The 22051-nt window shown below is 34.5% G+C and overlaps 1 protein-coding gene across 1 annotated transcript in view; it reads left to right on the plus strand.

Moving 5' to 3' along the window:
- FAM81A (family with sequence similarity 81 member A) overlaps positions 1 to 22051 on the plus strand; it is a 91195-nt gene that overhangs the window by 61608 nt on the left and 7536 nt on the right. Inside the window, exons 5-6 of the mRNA XM_051980747.1 lie at positions 757 to 886; positions 3313 to 3419. Of these exons, the coding sequence (XP_051836707.1) occupies positions 757 to 886; positions 3313 to 3419 (237 nt within the window). The remainder of the gene's footprint in view (positions 1 to 756; positions 887 to 3312; positions 3420 to 22051) is intronic.

A 22051-nucleotide genomic window follows, 5' to 3' on the forward strand; every position in this document is an offset into this window, starting at 1 on the left:
ATTATGGTAAACCCATGCTTAAAACCTATAGCTTTCTCCCTTTTAAAGGATAATAGTCATCCACTGGTCTTAGGAACCAAAAATTTTGGTGCAATTCCAAATAAAAGTAATTAACTACTTATTAAACTCTTCACACCTACTATCCATTATTATACTCACTTTTCCCCTAATCTACAACATTACTCTCCCACATTAAAACCAGCAACTTCCCATTTGCTTTCTTTACCAGCCTGTTACATACCTATGCCATAATTAATTTAACCATTTCCCACTTTTTGCTACTGCAAAAAAGAGTTGCTATAAATATTTTTGTAGACATGAGCCCTTTTTCTTTTTTAAAAATCTATTCATTGTGTAGACCTAGTAGTAATAATTGCTAGGTCAGAGAATATGTACAATTTATTAACTTTGGGAACATAATTCCAAACTGCTTTCCAGAATGTAGACTAATAACTCTATCAATAGTGTTCTTAACATTTTTCTATAACACATCTTACAAATGTAATTTTCTTTTTTTGTCATCTTTGCCAATATCATTGGTATAAGATAGAACTGTAGAGCTACTTTATTTTACATTTCTCTATTAGAGATTTGGACCCTTTTTATATTTGTTTATAGCTTGGATGTCTTCCTTGGAAATTGCCAGAACATATTATTATTTTAATAGAAACAATGTATCTTAAGATATTTTAAATAAAATTTTGGTTCATCTCTTTTAATTTTCATTGTTTTTAACTTTGGTGTTCACCTGAACAGGTGTGATGCTAGCATAGCTAGATTGTCTGCAGAGCATAAAACAACATATGAAGGCCTTCAACACCTGAACAAAGAACAGCAGGCTGCCAAACTTATTCTGGAAACTAAAATCAAAGATGCAGAAGGACAGGTATGTTATTTTAAAAATAGTTTTCTAAAATGGTTGATTTGCAGTTAGCACAAATACCTTGAGGTTAATAGTTTCTTGAAGAAGATGGCAATTAAAATTTTTTTAAAAAATATTTTTTATTTTTAATATTTTAAAATATTTATGCAGAACTGGAAGAATTGTTTGCTCTTTAAACTGCCCCTTGTCATCTTGAATATATTAGCAGAGTAGTCTTTCATATTATCTGATTTGCTTAAATGTTGCATACATGAAATGAATCAGTTGATTTTGTTGTGTGACAGGTACTCAAAAGAATCTAGGCAAATTCCTAAGTGTATTGGATGATCTGGCAGTATGGTTCAACCCTAGTGGTAAGTGGTCCAGATGGTCTATTCTAAGAAAGCTGGCTCAGTCCCAGGTAATTTCTAATTCCTAAAACCTTAAGAAGCCAAATTGAGTCCAGGGACATCGTGAAGACTCTTATCTGCCCCAGCATGGGCATGAACCTAATCCCTTCTAGGGATTTTCTATACTGAGGCTAGGCCAAATTTCTTCCAAGAAACCCAGACTAAAGAATACCTCTTTCCCCTCTTTTTCACTCCTCTTGCTCACCCTTGCCCGCTTCCTACTCCCAAACTACCATTCTTTAAATTCCTATCCTTGGGCATTTGTCCACACCAGGTCACCTTCTAAAAGAATGAGGTTAGCTGATGTATGTACCTAAGCATTTGCCCAGGTTCATTTGACTCTATTTCAGACTTCATTAGACTTTAAAATGAACTCATTTTCCACCAGCCAATTTGGGATGAGTTGGCAGAGCCAGGAGGAAGGCAGCATGGGCTGGGAATAGAACTACTTTGCCTTCTATAGTCTTTTTACTGAGCCTTAACTTAATTATAATGACTGGGAAGGATCTTTGAGAAGTGGTCATGTAGGTTCCAATTAGCGAGGCAGAAAGATGTTTTTTTCATAGGAAAAGAGATATAACCAAGTGGTTAAGCTCCGTTGTTCATTATGGGAGAATAAGCATTTATAGTGTGCCTGTTATTTCGCAGGCACTGTGCTACTGTGGGTAAATCTCAAGGCAAGCCCTGTCAGTTTTGTTAAACGTGGCCATTTATGTCAATATCTGAGCAAAGAGCAAAATAAGAAGGCTGTAGCCTTTCACAAGTTGTTTATTGCTGCAGCCTGGAACCGCTTGTCTCCCGAGGAGAGCCTATTCAGAACTTTTGCCAGAAAGGCTGCCCACATAGTAGATGTCATTACAATTAGAATTGTTCCAGTTACATTATTGAAACTGCCAAGAGATTGGAGCATTTGCAGTCACACAGATGGTACAAAGACTGAAGCAAAACGTCCATTTTACTAGCCAGACAGTTGTTAAAAAGATGTAGGGTCATTGGTTTGGACCTATGGGAAGAGATGATGTAGGATAGCAAATGAATGAAACCATCTCCTCTTTTTTCACTATAGCTCAGCTGCGTAATTGTGGCTGTGATAATGGTGACTTATGGTAATTCCTTCTAGTTCCTTCTAGCAAAAATATTGGGTATACTTTCACAATAATTTAGTCATCTAGTAGATATTTATTTAATATTTTATGTGTATAGTACTGTGCCAGGTATAGTAGGGAATACAGAAAAGTCTAAGAAGTGATCTCCATTGTCAAAATTTCACATCTAGTTGGTGAGAAAGATAAATATGTATAATTTAAATAGAAATACATGATATTATGTATTTAGTGGCTTTTTCTTCATTAGAAGTCATGCAGCCCAGGTTTGAGGGAAAAAAAAAAGGCTATAACTTCTATGTCAGTCAGTATTAGGAGCAGGCACTTCTGACCTCGAGAAAGAGGGAGGAAAAGGAGGATGAAGAAGATAGAATAAGGGTGAGAGATGAGGAGGAAGATGTACTTCTCTTTCCTCTTCTTCCTTCTTTTCCTCTTCTTTCTCTTGTTGGAATTTTTTTTTCCCATTGACTTAATAGGCCTTCATGAATGCTAAGAGACTCCTTCTTCTCCCTGCCCAGATAATTTTTACTTCTAGGCTGACCTTTGGGTGATAACTATCTCTGATTGTGTCTGGGCTGATTCTAGGACAATGGACCACAACCTATTATTGGGCCAGTATAAAAGTTTTTCCAGCTTGATAGTATTTGCCAGATCATGTACTTCACTGGCATAGATCTCAAGAACTCTGTTACTTTCCCACTTTGATGAGCATTGCGAGTAGGGTTTTAGTAGAAGTTTTCTAACAAAGCTAAAAATGTTCAACAAGATTATTGACTGCTTTTTAAATTCTTGATATAATTAATGAATTTCTCTTTCCTAAAGTTACTTTTTGTAAAGGTCTGTATAGGTAATGGCCTCTAAGTTCCTTGTTAATTTAAGTCTATAATTCTAAGATCCTATATGTAAGTTTAAAGCATCAATTCTTTTTTTTTTTCAGATTTCTCAGCTTTTAAGCAGAGTTGACCTGTCAATATCAGAGCAAAGCACAAAGCTAAAAATGACTCACAGAGATAGCAACCATCAGCTTCATCTTTTGGACATTAAGTGAGTAGCTATTATACTAACATTTTTTCAGTAAAAGGAACTCTTGAGAACTGTATTTCTGTTGTGGATATACATAAAAACCACATGTAGGATTTGATTTTACTGATATAACATAAAAAAGGGAAGTAAAAATAGAAAGGGGATAGTTTCAGAAGAAGGGAAAAGGGGAGATAAAAAGAGGGAAACTACATGCGATGATGAGGCAAAGGAAATCTATCATATCTGAGGGAACTTAGAGAGGGGGAGGAACATTGTGTGAATCCTACTCTCATCAGAGTTGGCTCAAAGAAGAAATAATTGACATATTTGTTTTACAGAGAATCTTCTCTCACCTCATTAAAAAGAAGGAGAGAAAAAGGGAAAAGGAAAAAGAGTAATAAGGGAAGGGTACAAGAAAGGGGAAGGGATTCAAAGGAAGGAGGGAGGGATCCTAAAGAGGGAGAGCTGCGTGACAACAAGTGGGACCAGTAAGTTTAATACTAGGGAAAGGGGGAAGTGGGGCAAGAAAAAGAAAAGCATAATCTGGGGATATTAGGATGGCAGGAAATACAGAATTAGTAATTTTAACCATAAATGTGAATGGGATGAACTCTCCCATAAAGAGGAGGCGGATAGCAGACTGGATCAAAAGTCAGAACCCTACAATATGTTGTTTACAGGAAACACATTTAAAATAGGGAGATACATATAGAGTAAAGGTAAAAGGCTGGAACAGAATCTTTTATGCTTCAGATGAAGTAAAAAAAGCAGGAGTAGCCATCCTTATCTCAGATCAAGCAAAAGCAAAAATTGATCTAATTAAAAGAGATAAGGAAGGAAACTATATCTTACTAAAGGATACTATAGACAATGAAGCAATATCAATATTAAACATATATGCACCAAGTGGTATAGCATCTAACTTCCTAAAGGAGAAGTTAAGAGAGTTGCGAGAAGAAATAGACAGCAAAACTATAATAGCGGGAGATCTCAATCTTGCACTCTCAGATTTAGATAAATCAAATCACAAAACAAATAAGAAAGAAATTAAAGAGATAAATAGAATATTAGAAAAATTAGGTATGATAGATCTCTGGAGAAAACTGAATAGTGACAGAAAAGAGTATACTTTCTTCTCAATAGTTCATGGAACCTACACAAAAATTGACCATATATTAGGACATGAAGATCTCAAAATTAAATGTAGGAAGGCAGAAATAGTAAATGCTTTCTTTTCAGATCATGATGCAATAAAAACTACATTCAACAAAAAGTTAGGTGTAAATAGACCAAAAAGTAATTGGAAACTAAATAATCTCATCTTAAAGAATGATTGGGTGAAACAGCCAATTATAGACACAATTAATAATTTCACTCAAGGTAATGACAACAATGAGACATCATACCAAAATTTGTGGGATGCAGCCAAAGCAGTAAAAAAAGGGGAAATTTTATATCCTTAGAGACTTATTTGAATGAAATAGAGAAAGAGAAGATCAATGAATTGGGCTTGCAACTTAAAAAGCTAGAAAAAGACCAAATTAAAAACTCCCAACCAATTACCAAACTTGAAATTCTAAAATTAAAAAGACAAATTAATAATATTGAAAGTAAAAAACTATTGAACTAATAAATAAAACTAAAAGTTGGTTTTATGAAAAAACAAATAAAATTGATAAACCTTTGATAAATCTGATTAGAAAAAGGAGAGAGGAAAATCAAATTAGTAGTTTTAAAAATATACTAACATTTTTTCTTGGTTTAGACATTTTAATATAGAGAACATTTATTAAGTACTTACATATAATATATTTTGCTAGGAGCATAGTTGAATCAAGTGGATGCAATTTGTAAGTTTCTGTAGAGTTATTCATTCCTGATTGCTATGCTATTCATATATGACAACTCCAAATCTGCTTCGTAAATTAACAGTTACAAGAATATGCTATAGCCCATTTGGAGAGAAGTGCTCATTTGCTAGTAGTAATATTCTTCTTACATTAGATAAAGAGGGAAAGGATTCATATGTATAAAAAGTATTTATAACTGTACTTTTTATTAAAGCAAAAAACTGGAAATGAAGTATCTATCAATTGGGGAATGGTCAAAATTATGCTTTATGAATTATGGAGTATTACTATATTATAAGAAATGATGGACGGGACAAATTCAGAGAATTGTGGGAAAACTTGTATGAACTGATGCTGAGCAAAGTGTAGAAGTAGAACTTTTTTATACAATGACCAATAACATAAAGACTAACATTTTTGAGAGACTTAGAAATTTTAATGAATTCAATGATCAATAACAACTCTGGAAGATTCATGATGAAGATGTCCCTCACTTCTTGTTGAAGAAGTGATAGACTATAGATACAGAATAGTACATACATTTATATATATAACCATTTAACAAAAGGGACAGCTTTTATTTGAAGAGTGCTAGTTGGGGAGGTAAGAAAGTTGGCAGTTAGTGATAGTGTAATAAAAAAAAAGAGAAGAAAAGAAAGAAAAGAGTATTGTTGAAACTTTTAAATGAATAGCCAGATGATATTAGAGAGGTGTTCTGAAGGAGACAAAGACAGGGCAGTGTTCTGGGTGGGGCTTGACTTTGGCCAGTCTCCTGATAGTCCAGGTTTTTTATTGGAACAAAATGAGACACTCATAGATCAGTTTAATGTTAATACAAAGAAATTTACTTGGTTAGAGCTAGAGAAGGATTTCTTTTTTTCCCCTATATATTTCTAGTGTTTATTATTATTATTTTTTAGTGTATATATTTATTTGATACTTGAATAGAAATAGGAAAAAGAAAAAAATTGTTATGTGCACAGCAGAGCATAGAAAGGATTCAGAATATGAAACAAAAAATTTCTACTTCATGAAAGCATATATAATAAATACTACATGTTGTATTCAGAACTGTCCATCTTTTCTTTGCTTCCTGGTAGGTTTACTTTTGTTCTCTGATGTGCATTTTTTACTTTATTCTATTTTCCTCCTTTTCTCCCTCTACTACTCCCAAGCAGGCTGTAGTTAAATTTACATATATTTATATACATGCATATACATATACACATAGATTTCTATAATCATGCACATATATACATATATACATTCATATAAATCATATACTTGCTTGTTATACTATGCTTGTTTGTCCTTTGTTTCTCTGAAGGTAGATAACATCATCTTTCTTAAATTCAAATTCTAAATATTTTTCTAAATCTATCAACTTATTGTTTCCTATACCACAGCAATATTCCAACCTTATACCATCTAGTTATTTTTTAAATAGTCTAAAACAGTATTGATTTGTGTGGTGGACAGTGTAATTTCCCTATTTTTCTTTTTTGATTTGAGTCTATTTTAACTTAATTTTTGTTTGAGAATAATGACTATTATCCCTACTTTTTCCCTAAATTCTACTTCTGATTCTTCTTTTTTTTTTTAATAACTTTTTATTGACAGAACCCATACCAGGGTAATTTTTTACAGCATTATCCCTTGCACTCACTTCTGTTCCGATTTTTCCCCTTCCTCCTTCCACCCCCTCCCCCAGATGGCAAGCAGTCCTTTACATGTTAAATATCCTAGATACAATATATGTGTGCAGAACCGAACAGTTCTCTTATTGCACAGGGAGAATTGGATTCAGAAGGTATAAATAGCCCGAGAAGAAAAACAAAAATGCAAGCAGTTTGTATTCATTTCCCAGTGTTCTTTCTGTGGGTGTAGCTGCTTCTGTCCATCCTTGATCAATTGAAAGTGAATTAGCTCTCTTTATCGAAGAGATCCACTTCCATCAGAATACATCCTCAAACAGTATCGTTGTTGAGGTATATAATGATCTCCTGGTTCTGCTCATTTCACTTAGCATCAGTTCATGTAAGTCTCGCCAGTCCTCTCTGTATTCATCCTGCTGGTCATTTCTTACAGCACAATAATATTCAATAACGTTCATATACCACAATTTACCCAGCCATTCTCCAATTGATGGGCATCCATTCATTTTCCAGCTTCTAGCCACTACAAACAGGGCTACCACAAGCATTTTGGCACATACAGGTCCCTTTCCCTTCTTTAGTATCTCTTTGGGGTATAAGCCCAGTAGAAACACTGCTGGATCAAAGGGTATGCACAGTTTGATAACTTTTTGGGCGTAGTTCCAAATTGCTCTCCAGAATACTTCTGATTCTTTACTTTATTTCTACCTATCACCTTGTCTTGTTATTCCTTCTTCTGAACCCTTTTCTTGTCTTCTCCCCCTACCTTTTCCTCCTATTTTTTCTTCCTTTTTATCCCATTCCTATTAATGTATACGCCCTTTTATGCCCTCTCATATCCTATTCCATTCTCTTTTATTTTTTAATAGATTTAGAAGACTTTTATACCCTTCTAAAAATATATGTATTGTTCCCTTTTTAACCCATTCCTTTGGTGAGTAGGATCTTAGAACTATCAGCCTGTCTCCCTCTTTTATCTAATTCCTGTCAGTTCTTGCTCTCACATATTATTTGTATAATCTAATTACTCTTTTTTACCTTTCCTATGTGTTTTTGCTTTTTGGAATCACATCATACTCAACTTTACCCCAATCTTTCTTTCAAACTATTCATCTACTCATGACAATCTTAGACATATGATTTACATTTCCACATATAAAGCATAAATAAAGGGACTTTTTGAGTCCCTTGAAATTAATCTTAGATGTTTACCTGATATTTCTCTTGGATCTTATATGTCAAATTTTCTATAAAGTTCAGGTTTTTTTTGCGACAAAATCTTGAAAGTCTGATAATTCATTTAATGTCCATTAAAAATATAAGATTATGTTTAATTTTTCTGGTATGATATTTTTGGTTGTAACCGTAGTTCTTTGACTTTTCAATATATAGTGTTGCAAGACCTGCAGTCTTTTAATATAACTGCTGGTAGGTCTTGTGTGATTCTATCATATTTTAAATTTTTTTCTCATTGCTTGTAATATTTTCTCCGTGATCTGGGGGTTTGGGAATTAGGCTTTGATATTCCTGCAAGATTTTCTCATAAGATCTCTTTCAGGTGGTGATCAGTGGATTTTTTTCTATTTCTATTTTCCTGTCTTGCCCTAACATTCTGGAACAATTTTATTTAATTATTTCTTATATTATTATATCAAGATAATTTTTTTGGTTGTAGCTTTTTAGTAGTCCAAACAGTCTTATGTTTTCTCTTTTTGATCTCTTCCCAGATCTGTTATTTTTCTTATGAAATGTGTCATATTCTCTTCTATCTTTTCATCCTTTTTTATCATTTCTTTGTCTCTTATAACTTTGTTGGCTTCCCCTTGCCAATTCAAGTTTCCAAGGAGTCATTTTCTTTCTTAAAATTCTGGATTTCCTTTTCTATTTGGTTGACTTTATTTTCATAATATTTGCTTTTCTTGGTTTTTTTAAAAAAGCTTTTCATCACCCTCTCTCATTTATTCTTTAAAGTCTTTTTAAAAGTTCTTTTTATAAATTCTTCTTGGATAGGTGAACATTTGATGTTACTCTTTGAGATAGGAGAGCTTTTTTATTTTAGTTTTGCCCTCTGAAAATGACCCCTCCACCCCGTTTTCTTTATTCCCATAGTAATTTTCTATGCTTAGGTTCTTTTTTCTTTTCCTTTTAATAATAGTTTATTGTGTAATCATCTCTTGTCTTGGAGTAGGGGGAATGGTGCCTCTGACCTCAGATCTTCCTTCAGGCCTCTTCTCTGGCTTAGAACCCAAAATCCAGAATCCCATCTTCCTGTAAGTGTTCATGGTGTGTGGTAAGGGTCACTGTAGCCCCTCCAATTAATCAGAGACTTGTTTTAGAAGAGGAAAAAAGGAATTTATTGATTTCTCATGAAAAAGGAAAACCCAAGAGAATGCAAAGGTGAGCTGTTCTTAGCAAATTTTTATAGAGTTTAAAATGGAGTCACCATCCATATCCAGTTTACGCAGGAACTTTTCCCAGCAACAAAAGAGTAAGAAACAAAATTGCTTGCTCAAAAGGGCTCAACAAGAGTCACAAGGAGAGATGTGATGGAAGAATGTATATGCACTGAGGGGGACTTCAAAAGTGCAAAGGTAGGGGAAAAGAATACCACCTCCATCACAAAACCCAATCCTTGCCCCTAAGAAACTTATATTCTTTCATTCTTTTTGGAGAGATAAATTCCACTCCAACACCCACCAATGTTCCTGTGGTTTCAGCCCTCCAATTCAAGCCTCTTTCCCCAATTTAACCTTTGCCATTGTGGAAACCAAATGCCCACCCATTTCTCACAGTGGCCCTCAGTGTCCCTGCCTTATTGCTTCTGTGTTCATCCTTCTCACCCAGGGCCAAATCTGGGCAGCACAGCTGGGCCTGATATTCTTTATCAACAGAGGCTCCCTCAGTCTTCCCTAACTCAGACATCTCAGACATTTGGACTCTCTCATCTGTCTGGGAGGTGTAAGTTCTGGGCTACGACTGTCTGGGAGGCCTTTCAGTGGAACTAACCTGGAAGTATTTAGTTTCACTGGGGCTTTTTTGGATCTTCTCCTTGTGCCCCAGGAAGATCTTATTCTGTCTCAATTCTTATTTGTTTTTAAGTCTATTTTTGCCCTGAGGCACAATTGTCTGTTTGTGGGGGAAATCTGGAGAGCTTGGAATTTTCTGATCTACTCTATCATCTTCCCAGAATCCTCTGTAGAGAAGGATTTTCCTCAAGAATAGAAATTCACAACCTCTTCAGTTGATTCAGGTGAAACTCCCATTACAACCCCTTCCCCACAAAAGCATCTAAAGAACCCTCTAACACCTTAGTCTGAATCCTTACTCCTCTGAGCTAAGTTTTTTTTTAAACAGTAGCTTTGTATTTTCATAATATATGCAAACATAATTTTCAACATTCATCCTTGCAAAACTTGTGTTCCAAATTTTTCTCCCTCCTTTCCCCTCACCCTCTCTCCTGGATCGTAAGTAATCCAATGTATGTTAAACATGTGCAATTATTCTATACATATTTCCCAGTCAAAATATTGCACAAGAAAAATCAGATCAATAAGAAAAAAAATGAGAATGAAAACAAAAAGCAAGCAAGTAACAAAAAAGGTGAAAACACTATGATTCACATTCAGTCCCCATAGTCCTTTTTCTGGATACAGATGACTTTCTCTATCACAAGTCTATTGGAATTGGCCTGAATCACCTTATTGTGGAAAAGAGTCAAGTCTATCAGAGTGATCATTGTATAATCTTGTTTGTGCTGTGTACAATGTTCTCTTGAGCCAACCAAGTCTTGAGGAATGACTCAGTGCTATTTAAGGAAAACTTGTCTACCCTTTGTGGACAGATGCGTTGGGATATTGCTCCTCTCATACATGTTAACTTAATATATATTTTAAAATTTTTTTTCAATTACACATAAAAATAATTTTTATATTCTTTTAAAAAATTTGAATTTCAAATTCTCTCTTTTCCTTCCTCACTTATTGAGAAGGCAAACAATTTGATGAAGATTATACATGTGCAGTCACATAAAGCATATTAGTCATGTTGTGAAAAAAAATACACAACCCCCTCTCAAGAAAAATAAAGTTAAAAAAAATCTGCTCTGATCTTCATTCAGACTCTATCAGTTCATTTTCTGGTACATTTTTCATCCTACGTGCTTCTAAATTTTCATAAATCATTGTATTGCTGAGAATAGCTAAGTTGTACACATTGATCATTATATAGTATTACTGTTATTGTGTACAATGTTTTCTTGGTTCTGCTCAGTTCACTTTGCTTCAGTTTATACAAATCTTTTCAGGATTTTCAGCCCTCCTGCTTGTCATATCTTATAGCACAATAATTTTATCACAATCATATACTACAACTTGTTCATTCCCCAGTTGATCGGTATTTCCTCAATTTCCAATTCTTTGCCTTCATAAAAAAAATGGTACTATAAATTTTTACACATAGATCTGACAGGTAAGCTTACATAATCCCGAATTTGCTTATGATTCCTCCCTTTATTTTTAAATCATGTAATCTATTCTGCTATCCATTTTCAATTTATGGGTGAGTTCATCCCATTCACATTCACATTTATGATTACTATGTATTTCCCTCCATCCTAATTTTTCTCCCTCTATCCTTTTTTCTTTCTCCTTTCACCCTGTCCTTGTAGGGTAAGATAGATTTCTATACTCAACTGAATGTGCATATTATTCCCTCTTTGAGCCATTTTCAGTGGTTCAATTGTTGCCTGCCACTTCTACCCCTCCTCCTAATATCCCCTTTAAAGTAAAACCTCTTTTGTACCTCTTTTATGTGAGATAATTTACGCCACTCTACCTCTCCCTTCCTGCCTCAGTGTTTACCTCTTTTTCATCCTTTAATTTAACTTGATTGGATATCTTATCATAGTCAATTCACATCTGTGTTCTAAGTTTGTATATATTCATACTTCTTCTCACTGCTCTGTTGATAAAATATTTAGGAACTAAAAATATCATCTTCTCATGTAGTAATGTAAATACTTTATTTTTTTATTAAATCCCATATGATTTTTCTTTCATATTTACCTTTCTATGCTTCTCTTGAGTTTTATATTTGAAAGTTAGATTTTCTGTTCAGTTCTGATCTTTTCATTAGGAATACTAGAAAGTCCTCTATTTATTAAATACCCATTTTTTCCACTGATGGATTATACCAGTTTTTCTGGGTAGATGAGTCTTAGTTGTAATTTTAGCTCCTTTGACTTCTGGAATATCATATTCTAAAACCCTTCAATCCTTTAACTTGGAAGCTGCTAAATCCTGTGGGTTTTTTTGACTGTGGCTCCTCAATATTCGAATTGTTTCTTTCTGGCTGCTTGCAATATGTTCTTCTTGACTTGGAAGCTTGGAATTTGACTCTGATATTCTTGGTAATTTTCATTTTGGGATCTCTTTCAGGAAGTGATTCTTTCAACTTATTTTACTCTCTAATTCTAGAATATCAAGGCAGTGTTCTTTGAGGAAGTCTTGTAAAACGATGTTCAGGCTTTTTTTTTTTTTTTTTTTTTTTTTTTTTTTGATCATGACTTTCAGGTAGTTCAATAATTTTAAAATTAACCTTTTGATCCATTTTCTAAATTATGTATTTTTCCAATGAAATATTTTATTTTTTATTCGTTTGATTTTGTTTGATTTTTTTCTTGATGTCTCATGAAGTCATTTGCCCAATTCTAATTTTTAAGGAATTATCTTCTTCACTCTTCAGTGGGTTTTTATGCCTCTTTTACCATTTGGCCTATTCTGTTTTTTAAGGCATTATTATTTTCAGTTATTTATATGCTTCCTTACCAACATATTGATTTTTTTCTCATGATTTTCTTGCAAACTCTCATTTCCTACTCCCCTCCACATTTCTTAATTGATTTTCCAAATCATTTTTTGAGTTCTTCTAGAAAATTTTTTTAGAGCCTGAGACTAATTCAGATTTAGAGGCTTTTCAAGTAGATGTTTTGACTTGGTTAATTTCTTTTGAGTTTGTGTTTTGGTTTTCCTTCTCTGCTTAATAACTTTATGTAGTCAGATTATTATTTTGATATTGTTGTTTGCTCATTTTCCAGTCTATTTCTTGGTCTCTGCTTCTGGTGGAGGGGCATTTATCTCAAACTTAAGCTTTTTTATGCTGCTTTTTTCAGAGCTAATTCTGGGGGTCTGTAAGTTTTCAGTTTTTCCAACATTTTATGATTTAAGGAGAGGAGTGATCACTGCTCTCCTGTCCTATGTTTTGGTTTGGGAGCAACCATAGTCATTCTTTTCCACCCTGGAACTATAATCAGGGTCTTCATTTTCATAATGCTCCTCCCCGCCTTGGGATTTCAATCTAGAACCACATATAGGCAATATAATGAAATCCTGTACCCAGTGACAGCAAAAGATTTCCTGTAGTCTCATTCTAATCAGTTTTCTGATTCTGTTATCATCTGTGGGTTGAACTCCAGCAGCTGCCATCACTGATGCAGTTGCCCCCCAGACTTACAATCCTCAAGGTTTCAGTTTATTACATTTTAAAAGAAACAGACTGTATAGTAGAGTTGTGGATTCATGTGTTTATATAATCTCCATTTTTCTGGTGTTTGTGTGTAGAAATGTTCATACTTATTGATAGTTTTCATGTTCATGGTTAAAAAAAGAACACATTAAAATGAAGTTCATTTGAGTCTACCTGTTTGTCAACTTACAAATGTGTAGAAGATATATCGTCATGCTGAAACGGCTTCTTTTATTCCTTTCATTAGTTTTGCTTCATCAGCATGAGAGTGGCATTATTTCCTTGCATTTACAAAGTTTTGGAATGATGTACCAACTATTTTGTAATTTGTCTTTTATTATTTCAGCATTTGGTTTGGGAAATTTTGTAGGATATGCTTGTTTTAGTCAATAAATTTTGAATTTTTTTCTTTTTCATTGTTTGGGTGAAATACATGAGGGAGCAGAGGCAATAGAGGAGAGTGGTTATGATCCAAATGGGGAAAATTATATTACCTAATAGTTAACATTCCCTATTACTCATAGTTTATAATTAGTCTGTGCTAGAATTCAGAATAGGAAAGATTTTATCTTTCCTGACTTCATCCCATAATAGAGTTTCAAATGGCTAAATATCCATAAATAATATCCATGCACACATATCAAGGTCCATTTTATTTTTAAGAACTTAAAACATTGCATTATTGAGCCAAGTTCAAATAGTCTTTAATATCTAGAATTCTGTTTAGTAAAAACACTGAAAAATGTATTGTAAGGGTGGAATAGTTGATGACATTCATGTTTTGGAAGTCTGTGATGGCCTATTTGAAAAACAAACATCTTAATTCTTAAAAAGAAACCAAACCCAAAACAATCCTACATAAATTTTGGTGCTTCTTGAAGAAATGAATGCTATAAATGTTTAACATCAAGGGATACCTACTAATTCTAGTCTTCTTTAATTTGGTGATTAAATCTATTTTCACGCTACCTCTGTTCCTCCGGATTTTATAAATGTCAGTTCTCAATCTTTATCATTCTTTAGCTCCCAATGGACTTTCACATTTTTCTCTATGATCTCTGCTAAGATATTTCTTATCAATGTGAGTCACAGTAACAATCTGAAAGTATTTTAGTATTGTGGTCATGGTAGCAATTACTTATACATCTCAATTAACAGTTTAATAATTTTATATTTTAGTTATTTTAGACCATTTCCCTCCCTTCTAAAGACCAAAGTAAATAATTTAGTTTCTCCTTTTAATCCCTAAATTCTTTTTTTGTACCATCAAGTAATCCCTATTATTTTCTTCCTTACTTTCTCCCTTTGGTATATTTTAAAGAACTTGTCGTTGTAGTCTCTTGAATCCTTTGTCAAGTCTTTCTTTGTTTGGCCCACCTAATTTATGACTTGGTCATACTTGATAACAAGTCAAGTGGGATTCCCTGTACTTCTAAATTAGATTATCACTTTTGATAGCCTTTTTTATTTTGCTTGTCATTTGGGGATCCTCTTCCTCTCAAGTTTCAAGAGCAACACCATATTCTACTTTCACTAAGCCTCCAAAATGAATTTTCAAACGTCTGATTTGTTTTTGCTTTTGTCCTTAGTACAGATTTTTATCCTGGGCTTTCAGTGATTTCTTTAAATAGTCTCCAGACTTCCTGTGGATTAGTCACTTTAACTCTTCCTTTTATTTTCTTCCCTAATTATTGCACCATGTTTGCTAAAAATGAATAACTGTGCTGGATTTTTTTGGTTTTGCTTCTCTCAGACGAATGGTGAATTGTTCTGTGATTACTCAGTGGAATCAACCAATCAATCAATCAACCATTGGCCCTAGTTGGCCCTATTGTTTATCTTAAGTTCTAAAAGTGATAGTCTTAGGAAAGACCACTTTACTGTTCCAAAGCTATCCTCTATATCTGTCTGAGTAAGGCCTTATACTAATTCTTGTTTGGTATTTGAATTGGTAATTGAGGTTTCCCTTTGTTTCTGGCTTAATCGTGTAGCTTCTTCAGTTTTTAACAATTACAACTCAATTTCATTAAATATAGATAGATGATCCTATTTGCCACATATATTTATAAAAGTATGGAAGTTTCATTAATAGAATTTCCATAGGATATTTTTAGACCTCTAAGATTTCTGTACTATTAATTTTTAAAGGACCTGTAATTTAATTAATGTAAGAATTTCCTCCATTGACACAAATTACAACTTATCTATAATTTACAGCTTTATAATGTTGCCTAAAGATCCAAGAAGTGGTCATATATCCGACAAATATTAAGGGGCATGAATCCAGGTCTTCTTGACTTCTTTGAGTACTCTTTTTATACTCTGCTACTGACCTGTGGCAGTAACATTACAGTAGCTAAAATTCTACATGAGGAAGTAGAAACAACATGAGAAAACAGACATGAAGAACAGCTGGTCTAGTCCAAACATACATAAAAGAAGTCTGTGCTAGAGGAAAATAATTTTATGAGCATTAACACATTGATTCTGAAGGTATCTCAGAGGGAAGTATACCAAAGAAAATAATCTGATCTTATTGTTACACTTTAAAAAAAGGTGAACAAAAGAATATTAATAACTACCAAGCTGTATTCCTATTTCCTCCATGCTGATTTTATGTTATTAATCTATACACAAATCAACACCCTCCTTGATAAACATGAGAAGGGAATTGGCAATGCTTTTTTCAGGTAGTATTCTATAGCAGGATATGTCTTTACAGCCACACAACTGACTAAGTGAAAGATATAGTTTATACATAATCCCATTGTTTGTTGAATATAAAAAGATATTGATTTGATAGACCAGCCCTCCTCCTGTAAGCCATTACCCATGAATGTGTCAAAATCACACACTATTCCTTGAAAAATATTGCAGCTGAGGTAATTTTATTTGATCCTCTGTTAAAACCAAGCCAGATATTATATGAAGGTAGACCAAAGATTCTTGCCTCCATCTTTGAGGATGTCCAAAATAGAGTCCAAATAGAAGGATTCTCTGTAGGTGCTGAAGTTCTTCACATGCTCCTGTTTGCAAATGACATTTTATTAATTTCATCCATCCTGGAACATTATAGGATTTCTTAAGTGAGTTCTACAGTGACTCAAAAGAGTTCAGCCTAACTCTTCACCCTGGCAAAAACTACTTGATGGAGCATGCCTCTTGCCCAGATTATGATTTATAAATTGGGTAGACAATCCATCAGTGTGGAATCTCTGGAAAGATTGCACCAAGATAAGTGAACTCATCGACAGTGTTCAAAACTTAACCGTTTGCTGTAACTGATGGTACCACATATGGATGGTGTGGTGCTGGCTGATGGAGTACCTGTGTTTTCTTAGTATTAATTGTTAGACCAAAATTAGCACAGGCAGCAGAAAAGTGATCCATACTTTGTTTTGCTTTGGCTTCAGAGTCTGCATTGAATGCACAGTCTTCTGCAAAAAAAGTGGAAGCATTTACCATCAGTACAGTTGCTGACTTTGATTCTATATTTGTCCTCCTTGAAGGTATTTGACAACATGGTGGAAAACATCATGCTAAAAAATAGCAGCAACCGCTCAACCTTGTTTCACTCCATTGGTGACCGGGAAAGTGTGAGAGCATTATCCATTGTCCAGAGCCCTGGCAAGCATGCCATCATGGAGCTGGCATACCATATTGATGAACTTCTCTGGGCAACCAAATTTTGACGTAATTTTCCATAAGTTCTTATGACTGACAATAACAAAGGCCTTGGTCAGATCTACAAATGTTATTTACTGACCTCTGTTCCTGGCATTTCTCCTGGAGTTGTCAGGCAGTAACACCATCTCAATTGTTCCTCAGAACATTCTGAAGCCACACTGGCTGTCAAGTAGATAACCTTTTTCCAGGTGCAGGATCAGCCTCTTAAAGAGTTCTCTGGCAAGAATCTTGCCAGCAGTGATGAAGAGAGAGAGAGACCCCCTTCTCTCACCCCATGATTGATTCTGTGTGCTTATGGTAATTTTGGTCTAACAAGTAACCCCAAGAAAACTCAGGCATTCTTCAGCCAACACCACAATATCCATATATAGAACTATCACTTACAGCAAATGGTGAAGTTTTGAATTCTATGGGTAAATTCAATTACCTTGGTAGTAAACTTTCCAGAGATGTCCACTTGATAACGATTGCCAGAGCTAGCTCAGCCTTTGGGAAACTTTAAAGGAAAGTGTGGGAGAGGAGAGTATTAGAGTTAACTATCAGACAGGTCTACAGAGCTGTTATGCTGATTATTGCTGGATTCCTATGAAACTTGGACAGTATTATCAGTGCCATGACAGGAAACAGAATCACTTCTGAAGACTCTGAAGATCACCTGGCAGAATGAGGTACTAGACACTGAGATCCTTTTTCAAATGAAACCGCTAAGCATTCAAACGCTACTGCAGAGAGTACAATTGTTATTGTACTGGCCACATTGTTGGAATGTCAGATGTATGATTACCAAAGACTGTTTTATGGAGAACTCACACAGCGCAAGTACTTACAAGGTAGTCAGAAAAAGCAATATAAGGAACTCACAAAGTCTCTCTTAAAAACTTTAGAAATGGTGTGCCCTCCTCAGAGAAGGTCTTGTGCTGTAGGAGCAAAGCAGAATTGAATTAGCTCAGAAGAAACATGAGATGCACAGAGTTAGAGAAGCTACTGCAAATGTTCATAGGGACTGTGTCCAACCTGTGGCAGAGCATTCCGAGCTTATATTGATCTGATCAGCCTCAATTGGATATACTGTAACTCGATTCTAACTTAGTATTGACATTTTGGTTCTCTTTGAGAGTGAAGTACACCAACCAACCAACCAACGAACCAGACAACATGTACTTTGGATAACCACTAAATGGACAGGGAGTTGGGCTCAGAATTGAAAACTAGAGCTTCCCAGATTGCCTTTGGGGAATTGCATAGTACTTTTAATGAGCAACAACTTCTCCTTAAGAATTTTTTTTAAACAATATTCTTTTAGTGAGGCTGTGAGTCTTAGAATATCATGTCACAGAGGAATTAAAGGTATTCAAAGGTCATTGTAGAAGCTCAAGGTGACTTCTCCAGTGTTTTAAAGCAAGCCTACAAAACATCATTAACCAAGAATTGTGCAAGAGAAGAGGCTGTTATCAAATATAAATATAGTTGGAAAAGAAAGTAGTGCAATCATTTAATAGTGAGTGAGAGAAAGACAACGTGTGGTCCATAGATATTCATATAATGACAAGAAATTTAGAGGAAAGCCCCTGTAGAGGACATATAGAAGGATAAGGAGAAGTATTATTGCTCAGAATGAGTGGCTACAGTTGGGTTGTAGTCTGTTGTTGGAGGGAATATCCACATTGAAGAGATCACAGGTTCATAGAAGTAGTATTAGTTAATTATTTTTCAGTTGGAATTTCTTATCCTCTTTCATTTGCCTTTTTAATGAATTTATAGTATAATACACCCATAATCTTTTGGTAAACTTCCCACCAGACTTCTGAGATGCAGATCAGGCGAAAGCACTAGTTTGCAAGCACCTGTCTTTGTTTTTGTTTTTGGCTTCTAGAATCAATAGAGAAGCATGAATATGTTCCATTTTTGAATCTGGTAGTGCAATAGTATAGGTTCTTTTAAAAACAAGTTACATGAATTTTATCTAAACTATTACCTGGAGAAAAAACAATTCTTCCTTTCACCCATTTTGCTTGGTGATTACATCACCTTGGATTCAATTATCTAATTGATTGAGGATCTAATTATCTTATTCTCAGATCTATTTATCTATGTCTAACCTCTCTTCTGATATGTAGTCTTTCATCTCCAACTGTCTATCACAATCTGGAACTAGATGCCTGACAGACATCTTAAACTCATCCAGTCCAAAACCAACTCAGTAATTCCCTAACTTCTTCCAGACTTGCCTATTATTACCAAGGGTAAAGCCACCCTTGTCATTCAGTTCACAACCTAGATGTAATCCATGACTCTTGTCTCACTACTTACCTCTTCCCACATTCAATCTGTTGCCAAGTAGCATTGATTTTAATTTCATGATATCTTTTGTATAAATTTCCATTCTCTCCTGATACCACTAGACCCCTACCACTCTTAATAACTTTAGACTTTCAGAGAAATTCTGCACATTCTGAAGAACAGCAGGCAGTCCATGGATAAATTTTTTTAAACTTGTAGTATGTCCCCTCCCACCTTTTTCTAAGCAACTAAAAGAAGAAACAAAATTTAAAATGAGAATCAAAGCAAGCTCTTTGCCAAAGTCTCCCCTGCTGTTATATGCCAAAGAAGATAATACCTCAGATATTTACTAAAAGGAAAGGAAACAAATCAGTCTACTTCTTTATGTTGACATGAAGAAAACCACTGGGCTCTGTCAACATTTGGATGCATTGTTTTTGCTCATTTGAAAAGAAACAAATGCAGATGGAAACAGAAATTGGTATGGGATGCTGAAAATACACCTTAACAAATATATAGTTGCTTCTAAATAAAATTCAGTTCACAACATATGCACTAAATTCATCACTGGTGTCAAAAGATCTGGGATCACTTCCAGCTTCATCACTTTCTATCGTGTTATTAGCTGTGCGACCCTAGGTAAGGTATTTGATATTTCTGAGCCCCAATTTCCTGGAAAGTGGCCATATTTTCACTACTTTACTTTATAATTTACCTCAGAGGATTGTTGAGGTGAAAAAAATTAAGATCATGAGTCCAAAGAAAATGTGAACTATTTCCTTTCAGTTCCTATTTTTCCTTGTCACAGTGTTAGTTTCTCTTTCACTTGGAGGAGAGGCAGCTTTCTTGGTACTATATTACGAAATAGGGTGGAATGCAGTTTTGTAGCTTTGTTGCTTATGTAAATAAGATGTACAAAATGAGATGTATATAGACTTATGGCTCCCACTGGTGTGGGGAAAAGCTACTTTAGAATCTGGGGGTCATCTTGTTCAAAGGGAAATATGATTTAGACAACATTTTGACATATTTTGTATAAATGTCTTCAGCTTTATCGATGTATAAACTCATTAGCCATGGCAACATTTAATTTCTGAGCTGTAAAAATCACGTTGCTCATTCCAACTGCCTAATCTCAAACTACCTTTTCTTCTGCCAAGTGCAATGGATTAGAATTGTATTGTCTTTGAAATGCAGCACAGTAGTTTAAGTTTTTGTTATATTATCATAGTTTTAGAGCTAGAAGGGACCTAAAACCCCATTTATTCTAAATTCAGCTCATTTATTCGGAATTTCTCATTTCAGAGATAAGGATATTGAGGCCCAAAGGGAAAATGACTTGTCCATAGATCTACAAGTACTGTAAAAATTGGCAGAGCCAGAATTTTGGAATTCAGATCAAAATTACAGTGCTTTGGAAAACTAAATGGTACAGTGGATAGAGCACCAATCCTGCAATCAGAAGACCTGAGTTCAAATTTGACCTCAGACATTTAACACTTCATAGGTATATGACAATGGGCAAGTCACTTAACACCAATTGCCTCAAAAAAAATTACAATGCTTTTCCCCCATTATACTGTAATTCTTTTGTGTATTTTCTCTATTAGCTTGTTTTTAATTGGTTAAGATTACAAAATGTGTAGTGATTATGATGATACATCTAAGTAAGAAAACAGCTTTGAGCAAAAACTGTTGCCTATTCTTCATAAGTAAAGATTTATGGTTTCCTCAGAAGCATTTTGGCTATATAGCAAGAAAGGTAGCAGCCTTTTTCATGTTTCCCTTCTTTCTTTTAATTATCCTTACATCTAAGAGTTAAAAACACTCAATCCCCCAAACTTTGTTGTTCATTTTGATATTTGGAAAAGTTAAAAGCATTTTCTTTTCTATGTTAGTTGTCCATTCTAACAATGAAAAAATCTTGTATCTTGTAAAAAATTATATGTATAGGATGTGTATGCATATACATACAGAGCCAGAGTCTTCTTTCTAGGTATAGTGGATATAGCAGAGTGCTCCTTGATTTTGGAGAAGAGGAGAATTTCTTTTATTTCCAGCCCTGGTTTCTTTGCTTTAATACCTCTTCTCTTACTTGGCACATTTTAGGTAATACAATTGCATAAACTGCTTAGGAGGAAGCAAAAGAATGGTAGATACTTGCCTTGAAGAAATAGGAAGGCACAGTACCAGCTTTATTAGAGTTTTGATCTTAGATTATGACTTTAAACAAGAAATAAAATCTTCTTTGTAAGCCTACATACTTTCAAGGGCACTGGTACTGGAACTCTTCCCATCAATGCATATTGCACTTGCAACCCTTCTCTTTTTCTCCCACACATAAATCACCTACTTGGTACCCAATCCCCTCTGATGATGAGTCTTTATTAGCTTAGTCCATTCTTCAGAGGGTAGGTCTTTTCTCTAAGCCTTTTCAAATTTTGCAAATTAGGAACAACTAGAGGTTGTGTTCTGTTAGTTTGCATTTTAAGACTCTATCCTTGTCTTGATGAGACACCTGATGAGAGTCCTTTTTCAGCTTGACTATATTTTCAGTCCGAGTCACAGAGAGGAATATACTAATGCTGCCTAAGGATGAAATCTCTTTCTTTTTGAGGATAAAATAACTTTAAAATTTGGGGAGCTTTTCTCAACATTT

The sequence above is a fragment of the Antechinus flavipes genome, chromosome 2, assembly GCF_016432865.1.
Source record: "Antechinus flavipes isolate AdamAnt ecotype Samford, QLD, Australia chromosome 2, AdamAnt_v2, whole genome shotgun sequence".
Classification (NCBI taxonomy): Eukaryota; Metazoa; Chordata; class Mammalia; order Dasyuromorphia; family Dasyuridae; genus Antechinus; species Antechinus flavipes.